Source organism: Agelaius phoeniceus, chromosome 3 (genome assembly GCF_051311805.1).
Source record: "Agelaius phoeniceus isolate bAgePho1 chromosome 3, bAgePho1.hap1, whole genome shotgun sequence".
In the NCBI taxonomy this organism is placed as follows: Eukaryota; Metazoa; Chordata; class Aves; order Passeriformes; family Icteridae; genus Agelaius; species Agelaius phoeniceus.
The window spans coordinates 103819892-103836836 of NC_135267.1; the positions used below are offsets into that span (position 1 = coordinate 103819892).

The window sequence follows — 16945 nt, forward strand, 5'->3', positions numbered from 1 at the left end:
CTTGCTATGCTGACAAAGCACTTGCAGGGTAGGAAGGACAAGCTCAAGAGAACAGTGAAATCAAAATCCTTATCAAGCAACATGAACAGAATAGTTGGAAACACTCAGACTATCAATTAGAATCTCCTTTTTATCCTAACAGTAACGTTCAGTCTCCACTGCTACAAAAGACACCACCTTTGTATGCCCTGTGTGGCCACAGCACCTTAATTAAAATACCTCAAGCTCAAAGTTAGAAAACAACTACAAGCAGGAATGTCTGACCAAGGAAGACAAAGCAGGTAAAGAAACATAGCTAGTATTGTTACAGTACAAACAAGCCCTTTCAACAATATCAATGAAAAACAAGGAAATCTCACAGTTTCAAGGAAAGAACCAGAAATTTTGACTGGTTGGTGGCTTCAGTCATTTTGCAAATAGCTGCAGCCAAAACTTTAGGACCAGCTAAAGAACCAATAAATCACACAAAGCACTATGAAGAAAAGCAACAGAATCTGCTACCTGTTTTTATCCTCCCAAACAGCTCAAACCTTCCAGTACTCTTTAAAATGTGGGGGTTTAAAAACTGAAGAAAAAACAAAATAAAGGCTATACCGCATTTTGGGGCACACTTGAAGTACTGGACTTTTCCAACACTTCCATTGTTCTTCCCTTCTGGTTCATCCAGCTCTACACCAGCCCACTGGCCACTGGCAAATTCTGTTGTGCCACAAAATCTTAAGGTACCAACCTAAGAGAAAAAGCATCAACACAGAATGGGTTTGTTAGAAAAGTATTGTTCATGAGAAAATAGTATCAGTTATGAAAGAGACAGCAAGTCATCTCCAAAATGCAAGACAAGTCATCACAAAAATGCAAAAATCATTTCCCTCACTTATTCACATTCCTACCTTTCAACACCACTCAATACATTTTCCAAAATGCCTAGTGAGAGGTTTTTACTTGCACTGCTTATCCAAGAATAATTCCAGAATCAGGGCTAGGTATCTGCCTGAACTGGAGGGTTCCATAGAAATATTAGACAAATCTGTGTTTACATAGATACACACATACAAGTGTATATATATACATATATATATATATACAGCAAAGGTTCAAGGGTAAACTTCAGAGCATAATTTTTTTCTTTGGAGAAGATTCATAAAGATTCCTTCCTTACGATTAAACAAAATTTTAAAAGCCAGCAAATGTTTTAAACATTTAAAATGTTTTAAACATTTGCTGTTGCTTCAATAAATACCACAAACTCTGAACAGATAAGCATATGAAGAATATCAAGACAGACCAGTCCTGCTGGTAGACCTCATTCTCCACAAATATACAGTATAAATTCACACACTTCAACCAAACAGGGGAGGAATAACTACAAGAGCTGCATTTAACATTGATTTCAATTCATTTCTATATTTGAATTTTTAAATTAGTTTTAGTAATAAAAAACTTTGATCTTTTAGTTGCTCAGTTTTCCTCATCTCATGTGACCTTAATGTTAGTTCATTGTACACTATGACTCCACTGCTTAATCCAAGCCTCAGAGAGTAAACAGATAGAAACAATTTTTTTTTAACTACAAAACCTTCCAGGTACTCTTTCCTAATGTCTGTAAAGAAATAAACACGACCCAGGGCCTCTTATGCTGAAGATCTCCTTAAACTTGATTGTTATAGGCAGGTATGTCACACTAATCTAGACTGAGACCTTTTAGCTACTGACACAGGGATCACATTCAGCATGGGGAAGTTCAGCCAAGCAGCCCCACAGATTCCTACAATTCCTCCACTTACTTTCCAGGCACCAGCCAAAGAGCATTTACTGAGCAGAGAGGAGAACAGCCAGCATCTTAAACCAGAGGTGGGAGATGGCAAAACTGCAGCTCCAATTCTGCCCCAGGACCTGTGCAAGCAAGGAGCAGGGGATCTCTCTTGCACAAGACACAGCAGGGGCAGTTTTCTCCCAGCTGCTTCTCTCCCTTTTCACTCCCACTTCATCAGATGTGATCCAAATGGACACTCAGCCTAGCAGAGCAGGAGCTGGTGGAGCTGTGGGGCCCCAAATCACATACACAAGAACACCTGCTTACACAGCTTCCTACCCTGCAAGACAACCAGAATGACAGGCACAGTAGGAGCCAGGAGAGGAATCCATTCTCCCTCGGGCATCTACTGTGCTTGGCTTTCAAGCTTCATTAAAGCTGACATATTAGGAGACTGCAGAAGCAGCAAAGACAACAGGAACCCGTAAACAGAGCTCCAAAAAATGCTGCTGCTCCAAGTGCCCTCATCCCAGGGCACTTCCATATTCCAGAATGAGAACTGATCCAGGAGAAGGTTAAAAACAGGGCACCATTTTATTCATCCTGTTTTCACTTTTGCTCCACCCTGCAGGAATTTAGGAGTACCGAGGGGGAGGGGAAGGCAGATTGTATTCTATTTGCCATCTATATGGCAGTTGTCTTCTGTTAAGTGGGCAGTCTTCCTTATCTCTTCCACAACCACTCCTCCCTCCAGGGAGACATCTGCTGATAACAGGATGTTGAATGTCACTGCATGGCTGATAAGAACTACAGCATCCCACTGGGAGATGCTCCACCCAGAGGGAAGAGCTAAGCATTCCTACCCAGATATAATCTGGAGATTCTGGAACACCACACAGCACCTCCACTGGATTTCCCAGAGGGACAGCTGCCTGTTCCTCTGGATCTTCAGAGGAAGACTACACCCTTTCTACAGGATCCCTGCTCCAAGAGAACCACACCTGACACTCCAGGAGTGCTGCAGCCACAAATCCAACTGGACTGCTACCAACACCCTGACCAACAGGGTGTCAGGTTGTGTTCTCACTCTGTCAGTGTTGTTTTGGTTTACTGCATTGCTTATTTTATCTTTCTATTTTCTTCCCTAATAAAGAATTGTTATTCCTGCTCCCATATTTTTGCCCGAGAGCCCCTTAATTTAAAATTTATAGCAATTCAGAGGGAGGGGGTTTACATTTTCCATTTCAGGGGAGGCTCCTGCCTTCCTTAGCAGACAGCTGTCTTTCCAAACTAAGACACAGAATGAGAACTGATCCAGGAGAAGATTAAAAACAGGGCACCATTTTACTCATCCTGTTTTCACTTTTGCTCCACCCTGCAGGAATTTAGGAGTATCGAGGGGGAGGGGAAGGCAGGGCTGAGAACAACTTCTCCATTCAGGCAAAGGGAGAAACGGGGTGGGAAGAAATGTGGGAGTGCTGCACAACAGCTCCTCGCACACAAAGGAAGGAAGGGAGGAAAGCTGCTGTGGAAATGGAAGTTCAAAAAGCACAATCACATTCCTTCTTCCCCCCTGCTCTAGAACAGATTTGGCTCCCTTAAAGAAAAACAAGCTAGCTGCAAAGGCCTGCTGGCCTTTGGCAGCACAAAACAGCTTCTAACAACTCCTTAAAAAACACTGCAACAGCATAATCAACTACAAGAATAAAAGCAACCAAACCCAGGCAGCTCTGTCCATGCACAGTGAGCACATTACTGCACAAACTGGGCCTTACTTAGAGGAAAGATACACAAGAGCACCAATTTCATCACTTTCTTGCTCAAAAGCCTCCATTAACTTGCACTTATCTTCTCTTGCTGCCACTGTGATTTCTGATAAAGAAACTTCTGTCTTTAAAGAATAATTGGCTTCTGTACATACTTCAGTTAAAATGCCTTCTGCATAGCTAGTGATTCCTTTGCTTTCCCTGACCCAATTTCAAGAGTACAGCAAATTAAAATACACAATGGGAGCTGCTTCACACTCTTGCTGGAGATCACTTTAGAATCTTTCAGTTGTGACAGTTACAAATCTGAAGTTATATTAGGAAAGCTATTAATGTGAAAGCTATTCAAATATAAAATTTTGCTCAAAAATGCTTTCAGTATTTACCAGGAAAAAAGTACTTCTCTGAAAGAGTCCTAGCACTTAGATCCCTTGCTATCACAGCAAATGAAATGTCTGAATACTGAATGCAATATTAATGCTACAGTTTTAAAATGTTTTTAGAAAGGGGGCTATCGTGGTAGCTTCTAAAGAGCTATTCACATTTGAGCTGGACCTCTATTAACTACATTTTTATACTTCCAGAGAACCATGTAACAACCCTGTTGGCACAGCACTGCTTCAAAGATTTTAGCTGCATTGCACCAGTGAAATTGGGTTACTATAGGCTAAGCAGAACTGAAGAGTTTTTCCCCTGCCTTCTGGAAACTATCAGGAGTACTTCACAAATGCACACTCCTAACAAAGCTGGGCAACTCACAAAGTAATTTGCCAACTTTACCATCACTTTGATGTGACACCAAAAAAGTTAATAAAATCTGAGCCATGCTGATGTACTACAGGAGACTGTTAAAAATCATTTAAAGACACAAAATGCAGCCTATGCCTGTCAAAACTGCTCTTCATAATAATGACTTTATCACACAACTCCTCAGCTTATTACTTTCCCTAACCAGTTCCTTGCTGCCATCCAGAGATCACACCTTCCAGAAAGCGTTTCAGACCCTCAAATTGAGGTATGTCTCCAAAGTGGTAAAGAAAGGGACTCCCCAGGAACTATGAGAGTAGTGCCAGGTTCATGGCCATACCTTCTGTCCTGCAATAACAACACGATCTCCCAGCTTCAGGCCAAGTGACAAAAGCATGGCCCTGCCTGTGACATGGTCATAGGTTGGAATCATAGCTTTGGAGATGTCACATGAGAGAGGCACTGCATCCAGCAGGATCTGCTTGATTTCCTTTGCACTGGCTGCTGCATCTGCCATTTCCAGTGGCATATCTACTGGATCAGGAACCACATCTGCTGGAATCTGCCCTTTGTCATTCTGTAGAAACATAACATAGCACAGGGTTTAATATTGTTACAAGATAAATCTGACCAGGTGAAAACACAGTGTTTCACAAAGTGTTTCATCCTCTTTATTAGATATTTTTCCTAGAATATAAAACAACTATGAAAAAAAAACACATTTTCAAATAAGGATACCAAAACATCCTTAGATAGATCAGCTAGTATGTACAGCATCTCATTTTTGAAACTGACAAGTCACCAACATTTTCAAATTCAAGAACATGATTAGGACTCAGAACACCTGAAACAAGACACTTGTGTCTCTCTGTGTACCTGAACACAGAGTTAGGAAAGCAAGGCAGACTTCTGGTCTGTAATGCCAACAACCAAAATGCCAACTCCTCCCAAAGAATCTATCTTTACCCAGCATATAGCTTGCTCCTTGGTGAGGCTTATGCCAAATGTAAGAGAAAATCGAATTAATGTATGTTGCATGTATAGAATATGCAAATGTGATGGCTCACACGAGTACCTGAATAAATCTGTTCAGGTTTATCTAGGCACAGACTATCCTATGAGAGATGGATTAAGGACAGAGTCCTTTCCAAACACATCCTGGTCCCAGAAGCCATGGCTGTGATTCCCTGCATGTCCTATGTGACAGGACAAGTTGTTGGAGCACCAGCTCCCCTGGAGTCAACCTCAACTCCAGGCAGCTGCCCAGACAGCAGGTACTGTCAAGCTGCTCCAGGGACAGTCCTACCTACACTCTTTAGCAAAGCCATTGATGTGGAGCTTTGGCTGTCTGCCCATTTTCACATCTGCAGCAAAATAATCATCTCAGTCTTCCAAATTTGTCTCAACTGAGCCCCTGGACTCAGACATTACCAGCAGGAGCGATGCAGAGTAAGATTGCATTTGTTTTGGTCCCTTCAAAACAGACTAGAAGTTCAATGTTTCCTGAACCCCCTCTCAATCCATCTCAAAGCTAGAAAAGTATAATCCTTACTCAGAATTTACACTGCTGTTCCCAAATAATCCAACTCCACACACTTCTCTAGTCAAAACTTTATTGCAGGTTTGAGCAATTCAACACCCACCATTCCCTAAAAATCTCCAATCATTCTGTAAGTAAAAATCACACCACCTTAAAAACAGGAAATAGCTGGGTTAAAGTTGAGTGGGGAGTTTGAGTTTGTAGTCATGACATTAGGGATTATTTTGGTCACATCAGCCCCACAGTTCAGCCCACCAGGTGCCCTGCAAACCTCTGTGCCAACACAAAGCGGGGGCAGAGCAGTGGCAGGAAGGAGAGTGGAAGAGGTGGAAGCCCAGAGGAAGCTCAGGATTTCCCTTCTCAAGGGCACAGCCACCCCTGGCAGCTCAGAAAGCTCATGCAACTACAAAGCAGCACTGCCTGTGACAACAGACTCCCAAACAGCTGCCAGAGAACTTGAGACACATTCATGCACACTGAATAGAGAGACAAAAAGAAACCCAACATTTTCCAAGAGATCTAGATTGAATATCATGAAGAACTCTTTGGACAATAATGTTCCAGAAGATTTAACAGCAACAGTGCTACACAAAATAATGACTTTTGAGTATCCTTAAAGCAACTATGATTTCTCATTTAAAATAACCCCCTGCATTTGAAAATGGAGAACTAAAATACTGGTTTTGCTAAAATAAAAAAACCTTCCAAGCCCTTCCCCCCAAAAACACAAACAACAAAAAAACCCCAAACACCCAAATCAAACACAAAACTCAATCAAAACCCAAGACTGTGGCAGTAACCCAATATTAGACACATATTAGCAACACTCTGCACTCTAACCTATGCCTACTATTAGGTTACTAAGGAGAGCAGGTGATGTTTATGCATTCTCAGTTACTCATGCTAACACCAGGCTCACTGCTAAGCACAGCACTGCACTTTTGGAGGGCAAGGATTGCACTCCTCCATTTCTGAAAAGATCCCCCACTGCCATGGGGATTCAGCTGATGCAAGACAGCCATGAGTATTAACAAATGAAATCTCATACAACAAACAGAAAAGCCTCTTGAAAGTTATTTGAAATAATGAACTAGACCATGACACAAAAATGCAAACTTCAACACACAAGTAGGACAAAGCATACAAAATCATCCACTATGAGTTGCAAATATCTTTTTCAGAGGCACTCACACTCCATGTAGCACACTTTTAGCTGGTCAGAATCCTGGACAGACTGTTCAGTATTTCCAGGTACCTTTTTCACCTTCTGGTGAATCTACAACCTAACTCCTTACCCTAAAGGCAGGATTTGCTCCATGTTCCAGTAAACACTTGACAGCTCCTGTGCATAGGTTAAATGCAGCAATATGCAAAGCTGTTCCAAAATCAAAATCACTACAGGTGGCATCCACATCTGCAATTAAACATCACATGTGAGGTATGCAAGTCTGTTACATGGACATTTCCCCCTACAGATTCCTTGAGAGGACATTCATTTTTACAGTTTATGTTAGCATTTACACAGACACACCATTATTTATGTACCAAATGCATATAAGAACTAATTCTACATGGATATCAACCTTATTTGCATCTGTTTATTCATACCACGAACCAACCTTTCACTGGAAGATGAGCAAGTACTTTCACTCATTTTTTAATACTGATGGCTTAACTGCAAAATTGCTGCTACTCAGGGTGCCCAATCTACTGTGCCAAGATTAACAAGTGAGTAACTTCAGGTTTGCAAGTAGATTAATTTTTTAACGTTTCAGACACATTTATATTTTATTGCTTCTAGGTGTCAAACGTTAAAATGAGATGCATCTTCGACCAGTTGTTTTCCTTTGTGAGCAGGCAGTAGGGCAAGGGAAAACTGATTATACATCTGCTTTACACTGATTTAATTACTAATGGCCAAGAATGAAGTAAGAGCTGGTGATTGTTACAATTTCTTTGTTTTCAAAGAGTTGCACTCTGAAGGGTCTCACACTGATAGTTTGGAAAATGGAGCACTACACCTGACTGGAAATTATTTAGCACAATATGTATTTCCATCAGTTGCTCCCAATATATCTTTCAATCTGCTATGAAGTTATTACTGCTCTAGAAGATTGGAGTTTAAATGTCTGTTTAGGCTGAGGCTCCTCTCTTAAATTACACAAGAGAGATGTCATTTTGAGTCAGTTAGGTATAGCACTGTTAATTAAAAATGCCAGCTGATTTAATATACAAGCACAAGACCACAAGTATTAGCAATCATGTTCCAATTTGAAATACCAGTGAGGAACATAAAACTTTCCACCTCAGGGCTGAAGAGTCTTCTCATATTTTCCAGTATCAGTCTCCATCCCAAAAAACACTAGCCCTTCTCACAATGCCATAAACAAAGTATTTCCCAAATGCATCAACATCCTTATATAGTTACACTAAATAAACTAATAAAACATCAACAATATAGAAAATACACAGTTATATGTCTGTATAGACATGCTAAGTTCATACATACTAATAAAACTGACTCAATTTTATAAAGATCAAAGGTAACAAATTTCCAATCAGAATTTAACAGTTTTGCAATATCCCTGATTGAACACAAACATGAAAAAATACTGCATTTACATGCCTCAATCATAATGAGAGCTACACGTGCAGATGTACCCTTTATGTACCAAAGGTCAGAAGACATCACCAGTTTAAAACCAGCTAGAAGCTGAGGAGCTGTATACAGCCATTGAAACGTCCATGGGATACAGCCAAACATTTTCTGCACACACAGGAATCAATTTGCAGAAATACTGGTCAGTAGCATCAGCTACTGAGCCATCAACAGCTGCATCTACTCCTATTTTGAAAAACAACTGATGTATGGTTTGGTTTTTTGAGTTAGACTCTGTGACTTCCTCAGACTTGCAAGCTTCATGCTTAGATTTTCTGAACAGTTCTCTTACAGCTTCAATCTAAGTGGGCATAGTAGAGGTGACAGAAAGAAAGACAAATATCAAATGTTACCTGGTAACTACCCCCAAACTATCTAGAGGAAAATAATATACAATTTTTGTATTTAAAACCTTTAAAAATCCAAGACCAAACTAGCTCTCTCCTGTAGCAACTGAGTAAATCTGTATGATGACTTTAACTACAGAGTGTCATAAAGAAAGCAGTTTAGCAGTAAATCAAAAGGAAACACCTGTGCTTCACAATGGGTGTCTCAGAGTCAGCACACCACTGTCTTGAAAAATTATTTTTATATTAACAACCATTTTTTCTCCAGTTCAGTATAGATCCATCCAAAGCATGTTCACCTTCTATGTATGTTCTTCCTTCTCTGCAAACTGGCTGATGAAGTATGGAGCTAAAATTATTCTATTAATTCAGACCATCCATTGTTTCCATGTCACAGGGCAAATAATTTTACATATTTCCTGAGATTAAAAATATCAGCTGCTTATCCAAGAATTGCCAACTGCCCAGTAACCAGAGTGGTTTCCTTGGCAATCTGAGCAGAGTCCCACCCCTTCTGTAGGAACTGCACAGGAGGAGAACACCAAATGCCAACAAGGTCTGAAAGGAGACTGCTGATGCAAATTATGGGAGCCAGGCTATTGAAATGTGATGTGGACTTAACTACTGTGCAGTCTGATTTTGTCCTTTGTTATCCACCCACACGTGTCACCTCCTAAGCAAGTCACTCCAGCAGCAGCACTGCTTAGCAATTACCTCCATGGAGATTCAAGATGTGGGAAGCACCCCTGGATACTCCAAAAGCCTACCAGCTTTTCAAACTGCTAAGACAGAGTCCCTAGATAAAAAAATCCTTTTGTAAACTAGCACAATCAGAAGGATATGCAGTAGAACAAATTCACATTTGTACAATTTTAGTGACAAATTTTAGTGTACAATTTTAGTGATAAAGTTGCTTACTGGTTTTGCTGTCCTGACCAAATTAGAAACAAACAGTTCTGATCACAACCATTTCTGTACTTCCAAGTGCATTAGTACAAATAGGGCTCCAACTACCAATCCTTCACAGTATCATTCCAAAAGGTGTGATCTATTTATGCCAAACACTAAAGTCAAATTGCTCCCTAAACAGGACCTTCTACATAGCTGAGAAATGGGAAAAACAAGCACATTAAAATTGCCTCAGTCACAGGTTTGCCACACGAAATTGCCAAATCCCCACTACTCCTTTAACCTTCTCCCCACATGTCAAACATGCTTCTCAATGTTTAAGCAACCTTAAAAACCACAAGATTTTACTAGAATAGCTGTATCTTTGGTTTTCTGCAAACATTCCCTTAGCTCTCAATAACTTAAGATTAACCTGTTTACTTTCCAGTCTATTTGAAACTTTTATTGTCTTGTACAAAGCTCAAGTAAGTTTAAAAACCAGCAATGGAAACAGTACAGTAAAGCACTAAAAAATAGTTTAAGAGAAAAACGAACCAGTGAGGCTGAATAAAAGAATAAGAAATTATTTATGTATAATGGATAAATGAACACCAGACTTACAGACCACAATACTTCAGCTCAAGATCTACAAAATATGGACAACTACATGAAACAAAGGTCACAGTGCCTACCTTTTGGCTTTGCATTTTTCAAAATAACACTGATGAGTTCTGGAACATCAAAGTAGGCAGCATAGTGCAAGGCATTCATATTTGTCCAGCGGCTGCGCAAGCTGCTGTCAGCACCCAAATCAATCAGCTGTGTTGCAAATTTTACAGCAGTTTCAACATCACCTGCAGGGTAATTTTTGTGAAGAATGCATTAGTGATTTATTTATTTGACCTCAAAAAACACACACATGTTTATGTGTAAAACAAAACATACATTACGCCCTTCAAGCTCACAGCAGAACTATTACTATGCCTTTTTTTAGGATTAGGATACAGAAATCTTTGGCCTTTATGATAAAGGGCTGAAATCTCTAGTGTATAATAACACTATCTGTTTTTCTCTAATCTAAGTACTGTGTCAACCAGTAAACCTAGGAGTTTTAGGATCTGGTAGGAGAAAAAGAATTGCACATCACAATTTGATGTTGAAGTTTATGTTAAAAGATGTGCCAACACCAGGGAAGATGACCTATGCCAGACTTTGCTCAAATTCAGAGAAGTAGGCTTGAGTCAACAAAAACATAGAAAAGTTAATAGGGGTGTTCAAACAGAGTTGAATGTGCTCTCATTTCCAGTATTTATGACCATAAGAATGCAAACAAAGTTTATTGTTCTCTTCTGACACGAACCGGGTGAAAGAAACAAAACAAAAGGAACAGCTGGTCACCTAAATGTTCTGCTGTAAGAAAACTACAGCAAAAATTATAGCAAACTTGCAGCTTGCACCTCAGCCTGAAACTGCCTTTGCTACATGAAGCATCTGTTTAAGCTGGTACTACTGTGTGTAATACCCATACCACTAACTCAGCTTGCTCCCCATGGCTACAGCTGCAGTTCTGCATCTTCCTTGCTCATGGCCACTAAAACAGAGAAAACCAAGCACAAGGAAAAAAAAAATCTACTGGAAGGAAAAATCCTCTAAGTGTCAGTGGGATAAGCTTATGTGAGTCAATTAGGTTTTACATCTATAATGACTTTTATTTTTACTCACCAATGCCATGAGCCCCTGATTTGCAAGTGTAATGCAGGAGAGTCATATCAGTCAGTCCATCTCTGTCATTCACATTGCAACCCCTTTTAATGATCTGACAGGGAAGTGGAAAATAAGCACATTTTAGCTCTGGCATATCTCTGACATCACTACTGTTTCCAAAGTTATTGCAGATATACTGACTCCTGGATTCATTGCAATGGCTAGTAACAAAGAAGCCTGCCAGAAAAGCCTCTTAACTGCAGAACTGAGCAACATATGCAAATGTAATAAATAGCATTATAATTAGCCCTCATTATTTACAGATTAAAAAAATCTTTATATTGCTCCTTCTAACATATACTTCACATGCTAAAAAGTTAAGCAATTAACCGCGTGAGAAAATGATTTATGAACCTCTCCCCTTGTTCTTTGATCTCTCAACAATTGCCCAGCCCACTCCCACACAACCCCAAGAAAAAGAAGCCCCCAGTTATAATATGGTAGGGTTTATTGTCACTACACTTCCCCAGAAAAACCTGTAATCCAGAAGAAAAATAAGAAAGTGGGATAGAAATACTAGAAACACATTTTGTGCCTTGGAAAATTGCCCTTAAGGTCAGGCTTTAACAGTAACTTCATATATTTTTTGGGTTTGAGTTTGGTATTACTGCTAAGTAGGAAACTGAAACACCAAGGTGAAGGGTCTCAATACAATTGCCTTGAGAGAAATATTGTTTATACCATCTATGCAAATGTACTGAATTTTATCCATCATCTCTCTTTTTCCAAATAAAATCTGACAACATGTGGAATACAAGGCATGATCAGTCACTACTTGTTAAAAGGCAGAAACTGCATTTATGATTAATTCTGCTTCGGAATGAACTGGTTTTATTCACTGTCAACACAGTGTTTAACACTGAGAGCACTCAAGGATCTTCATTTGCATCTCACCTCATTCCCAATAATATCAATATTCTGCTGGACCTGTGGAACCCACTGCCTCAAGATAGCAAACAATTCAGAAACTGATGTTTTGGGGTCAAAGAGTATTTCTTGGCATGCTGCATCATTGGGATCGAAGAAGGAAAACTCTGTTAGAAAAGAAAAGAGTCTTCATATAAAAAGATCTTGATGTTTAACATGCATCTAGTTTTTCAAACTCAGAGGCAAAGAACAGCAGAGAAGCAGAGAGAAAACATCTTCCTTCTTCTTCCATCACAATTTACATGGAACATACTAAAATATAAACACAGTCTAATCACGAAGGCATTCTGTGACCTCTGCTATTTTCAGTATTTCATTAATGCATCAATCCCAGCTGGTGGCAGCTGCAGGAGACAAACACCTTCAAAAATTATGACACCAAACCAAGACCAGGGGAAAAAAAGAAAACAACACTACATTTAAAGATTTCAAGCCTCATTTTCTTTCAGGCAACCCAAACTGTAAGTGCATAAAACACCTTATTACAAAACTATATGTCACATTATTCATAGGGGTGTGTGTGCTTCTATATACACATCCTCTATTTTTCATCTGTGGAATTTCTTCCAGCTCTGGAGAATTCCATGAAATAATCTGGATAGCAATGGCTATGAGGAGAGGGACTGAAAGCACAGTCTCCTACCAAAGGCAAATGAACCATGGCAAACACTGAACTTTTACCCCCCCTGCAGCCATCAGGGAGGTGCCTTTTAAACAGGTTTTGGATAAATGTACAATCAGCTCACATCCATCACAGATTCACGGCTCTCAGACAGGACAGACAGGTTAAGTAACACACACCATCACCCATCTGGGTGTGTGACATGGCATGAACCACTCCTGGGTGAATCATCCCAACCTTTCCCCAAAAACAGCATACCTGACTTCTAGGTTGGATTAAAAGATAACAGCACGTACTGAGTTCTCTTCCTGGCTATTTAGAGTTCCTCAAACTCCATCACCTTGCCTCAACAAGAATGGAAAAGAAGGGCAACTTTCTCTGATATTTATCATTAATTTTTATTTCCACCTAGCATATAAAATAAAAACCAAACCGTTTATCTCCCAGCACTACACAAAGTGTGCTTCTTCCCTACATCCAATGCATCAACACACATCTACTGATTTATCCACTAATATTTACCTTCCACATAAACCACAGCTGATCTACAGCTGAAACTATGAAGTAAACAGACAACTAGGCAACAAGATTAATGATCCTGCACGATATTCACAGTTCTTACTCTACCAGGAAGATTTCTAGCCACAAACCTGATCCAAATTATCTATCAGAGATCAACTCTTCCAATCAGCATGGTAGGGTGAAAATCTGAGACTGTATCAAGGATTAATAACAACCACCCTAAGTGCTTAATAGGTGATCAGCTGTAGTCTTTGCAAGTAAAGCAATGCTACAGAGAATCTGTTAAAGCAATGAATCCCATGAAAGAATGCCAATGGCATCTAGATGTCACCTCAAAATATTATTTTCTCCCCCTCTATCTTTCCCAAGTATTGATCACAGTGCCCAACTGCATTAAGGAAAAATAAATGCACTGAATGTAAAGACTGAGACTCTCTCTCTGCCATGGTTTAACCTCCTTTACCCAGATTCAGCAATGTTACTGTTACACAGGTGACAGCAATCTCCTATAAAAGGATTTTATTTTCATTTAATGAGTAGGCAGAAACCAGGTAGAACACATAGCAGTGAAATCATAGGGTTATTAGAAGATACCACAACAAAACAATGTTTAAAGAAGGCAAATGGAAACTTCAAGGGATAAGAAAGTAGAATGGAATAAATCATGGCAGTACTTAGAGCAGATGAGGAAGACAAGTGATGAGAACAGGGCTAAACCATGTAAAGACACATATGTACTCAGACATTTCATATGGAACACTTACATTCCCAACCTGAGCTAACTTATAAATTGGGTCTCGAGAATGCTGAGCCTGTCAAAGACAGAACATTACAGGTATTTATTTATTCTTCCTGAATACAGCTGATTGCTCTAATCAATGCATGGGAAACACAGAGGTGGAAGGAGTGATTTTTGAAGTATATAGATGCTATTAATATCTTCTGCAACATTCAAAGGCATTATAATTGCAGCTATCAGTGAAGCTCCTTACCTACAGTGACGTTTTAACGCATTATACACTGTCAGAATTTTTATTATCATTTATACATGTGAAGGCAGTTACTGAAGACAAACATCATTCTGACAACTGATCACTGATACTTGGTATAATTTTCTACCACTCACTTTACAGTCCTTACCACCACGAAAACATACACTTCCAACAGAAATATCTCCTTCTAGTACTTCTAGTACATCATTTACATACTAAAGCACAAGAAAAAGTGTAACTTTAGAGGTTTCAAATGTGGTGTAGATTAACTTCCCTTACTTACTCCAAGTTTACATTTTAACACAATATCCAATTCTACACTGACATGAAAGTACAAATGTGATCACACGTGCACAGAACTGTACAAAGGAAAATAAATAATTTATAGTGTATGCAATAGGGAAAATGGAAAATGAAGCATGGGTCTTAATCTTTCATTTCATTTAAGAGAGAATCCATTTAATAAGAAGAAAACTTTTTCCTGGAAAGAAATAATTAAGAGTTGACAGCTTTCCTTAAAATTTATTATTCAAATTTACTCTCTGCTGATCACAAATGGATTTTCTGTTTAAAGTACATACCACAGTCTGAAGGCATTGGTGCTGCAGCAACAGAAAAAGTAACAGATGTTTCAGAGCTTGGGAATAAGAATCGCTCTCTTTCAATGAGGGAATCTCCTTCGAAGGAAGGTTCTGGGAGATCCTCTATGGTCATCTTCTAGAAAGCCACTTTAGGAGGAAAAATAAAAATCAATAAATAACCTCATTGGAAATACTTAGGATTAGTTCTATCATAGATAGATATAACATGCAGTGAGACTAAAATCTTAAATTTGCAAACTATTACTGCCATGACATTCTTACAAACCGATATATGAACAAGGCTCACAGAGTATGGTGTCCGGGTTAGCCAACTTCTAGTTGTGACTTCCATCACTAAACTTGCACTTAACTCATGGAAAACATCATATTTCTCCCCAGTTTCCCAGCTGAGCAGCAAAGAAAATATTAATGCTCTATTAGCCAACACACACTGAGGATAAACGGATTAGTGTGTTTCACAGCTTTATGAAAACGTGCAGCATCAAGTACCTGCCCTCACACTGTGCATGCACATTCCCTGCCTTCACCATGAGCAAGGACATGCTGCCAGCTACTGCTGCCTCCTCTTTTTAAATTCTCAGCTCTTTCATCTTCCCACACACAGCTGCAGACAATCAATCACCAAGTGATTCACTCCTGGACTCACGGTTCCATATCAGCTCCTCTCCCAGCTCTGCTCCTGCCTGGTTTAAAATAGCACACTTACCACAGCCTTGGAACTTTCCCCCTCTTCTGCTGCTTCCAGGCACTTTCCCAGGCCTTCCAGCAATCTAGGAGAGAGAATCAAGACTAAAACATTGTAGAGTTATAGTGACAAGAATCAAGACTAAAACATTGTAGAGTTATAGTGACAAAAACTAGCCCAAGTTACATCTAGTTACGGGATGAGGCTGAGATCAGAGGAAAGCTGGCTACCACTTGTAAGACAGTTTATTAGGCAAATTCATTAACAAATAACAAAAATATCATTATTCATAATAGAAACAGACATGATTGCACCATCAGAGGCTACATCTCACAGCTGAAAAATTTAAATTCTGCATCTTGAATGATCATTATTAAACACTTGGGGTAAAAGCAACATTTCTACTAAACAACCTACATTTTTATTGTGGAGATTGCTATACAGTGCTCTTTTCTAAGGAATTTGTTCAGCCAGCCTGCTTAACAGAAAGAAGCCATGGAGCCTGAAGGAATGATTGTTTTTATTACATTTAATTTATACCCAAGTAAATATGAAAAACTAAAAGAAGATTTATTTTGGTTTTTGTATCTAACACAGAGCAAGCTGTATGAGCAGATTTAGTCTGATATTTCCCCAAATAAATGGGTCACACTGCTTGGGACCTCAGAATCTACATGATAATATAAAAAGCATTTAGCATTAGCAGATGCTAGTCTTTAAGTAAATAAACTAAAGCCTCCTCTTCTTGCCCATCATACACAGCTCACCTTGTCCTCAAGTTGGAAATAAAGCTCCACATGAAAAATGCTCATTTTCCTCCCAACTAGTTTATTTCCCTAGTCTTATACAGCTGCACAAATTCATGTTCTGGCATGAAGATCAAGGAGGAGGCCACTGGAAGGACAGGACTATTTTTTCCCACAGCATTATCAAATTGCATTGGCTTACGTGTTCTTTTATTCAACAAGGCCAAAAATATCTCTAATTATTTCAATTAGTATTTTCTTACAGTCAGGAAAATTTATGAGTTTACATTTCAATGGCTTAATAGCCATCATAAAGATGACAGCTTTCTTGTGTGAAGGACTAGAATGTCCCTTAAGCTGCAAATACCTAATTAAATTGCTTTTG

At 39.3% G+C, this 16945-nt stretch overlaps 1 protein-coding gene across 2 annotated transcripts in view; it reads right to left on the minus strand.

Annotated features, from left to right (window-relative positions):
* CLIP4 (CAP-Gly domain containing linker protein family member 4) overlaps positions 1-16945 on the minus strand; it is a 32417-nt gene that overhangs the window by 12831 nt on the left and 2641 nt on the right. For both annotated transcript variants that reach the window (XM_077176043.1, XM_077176044.1), the window contains 8 exons: positions 15836-15899; positions 15109-15255; positions 12359-12498; positions 11423-11516; positions 10393-10554; positions 7102-7220; positions 4607-4843; positions 595-730 (listed from right to left, as the gene is read on the minus strand). In XM_077176043.1, coding sequence (XP_077032158.1) covers positions 595-730; positions 4607-4843; positions 7102-7220; positions 10393-10554; positions 11423-11516; positions 12359-12498; positions 15109-15241 — 1021 coding nt within the window. In that variant the 5' untranslated portion in view covers positions 15242-15255; positions 15836-15899. The remainder of the gene's footprint in view (positions 1-594; positions 731-4606; positions 4844-7101; positions 7221-10392; positions 10555-11422; positions 11517-12358; positions 12499-15108; positions 15256-15835; positions 15900-16945) is intronic.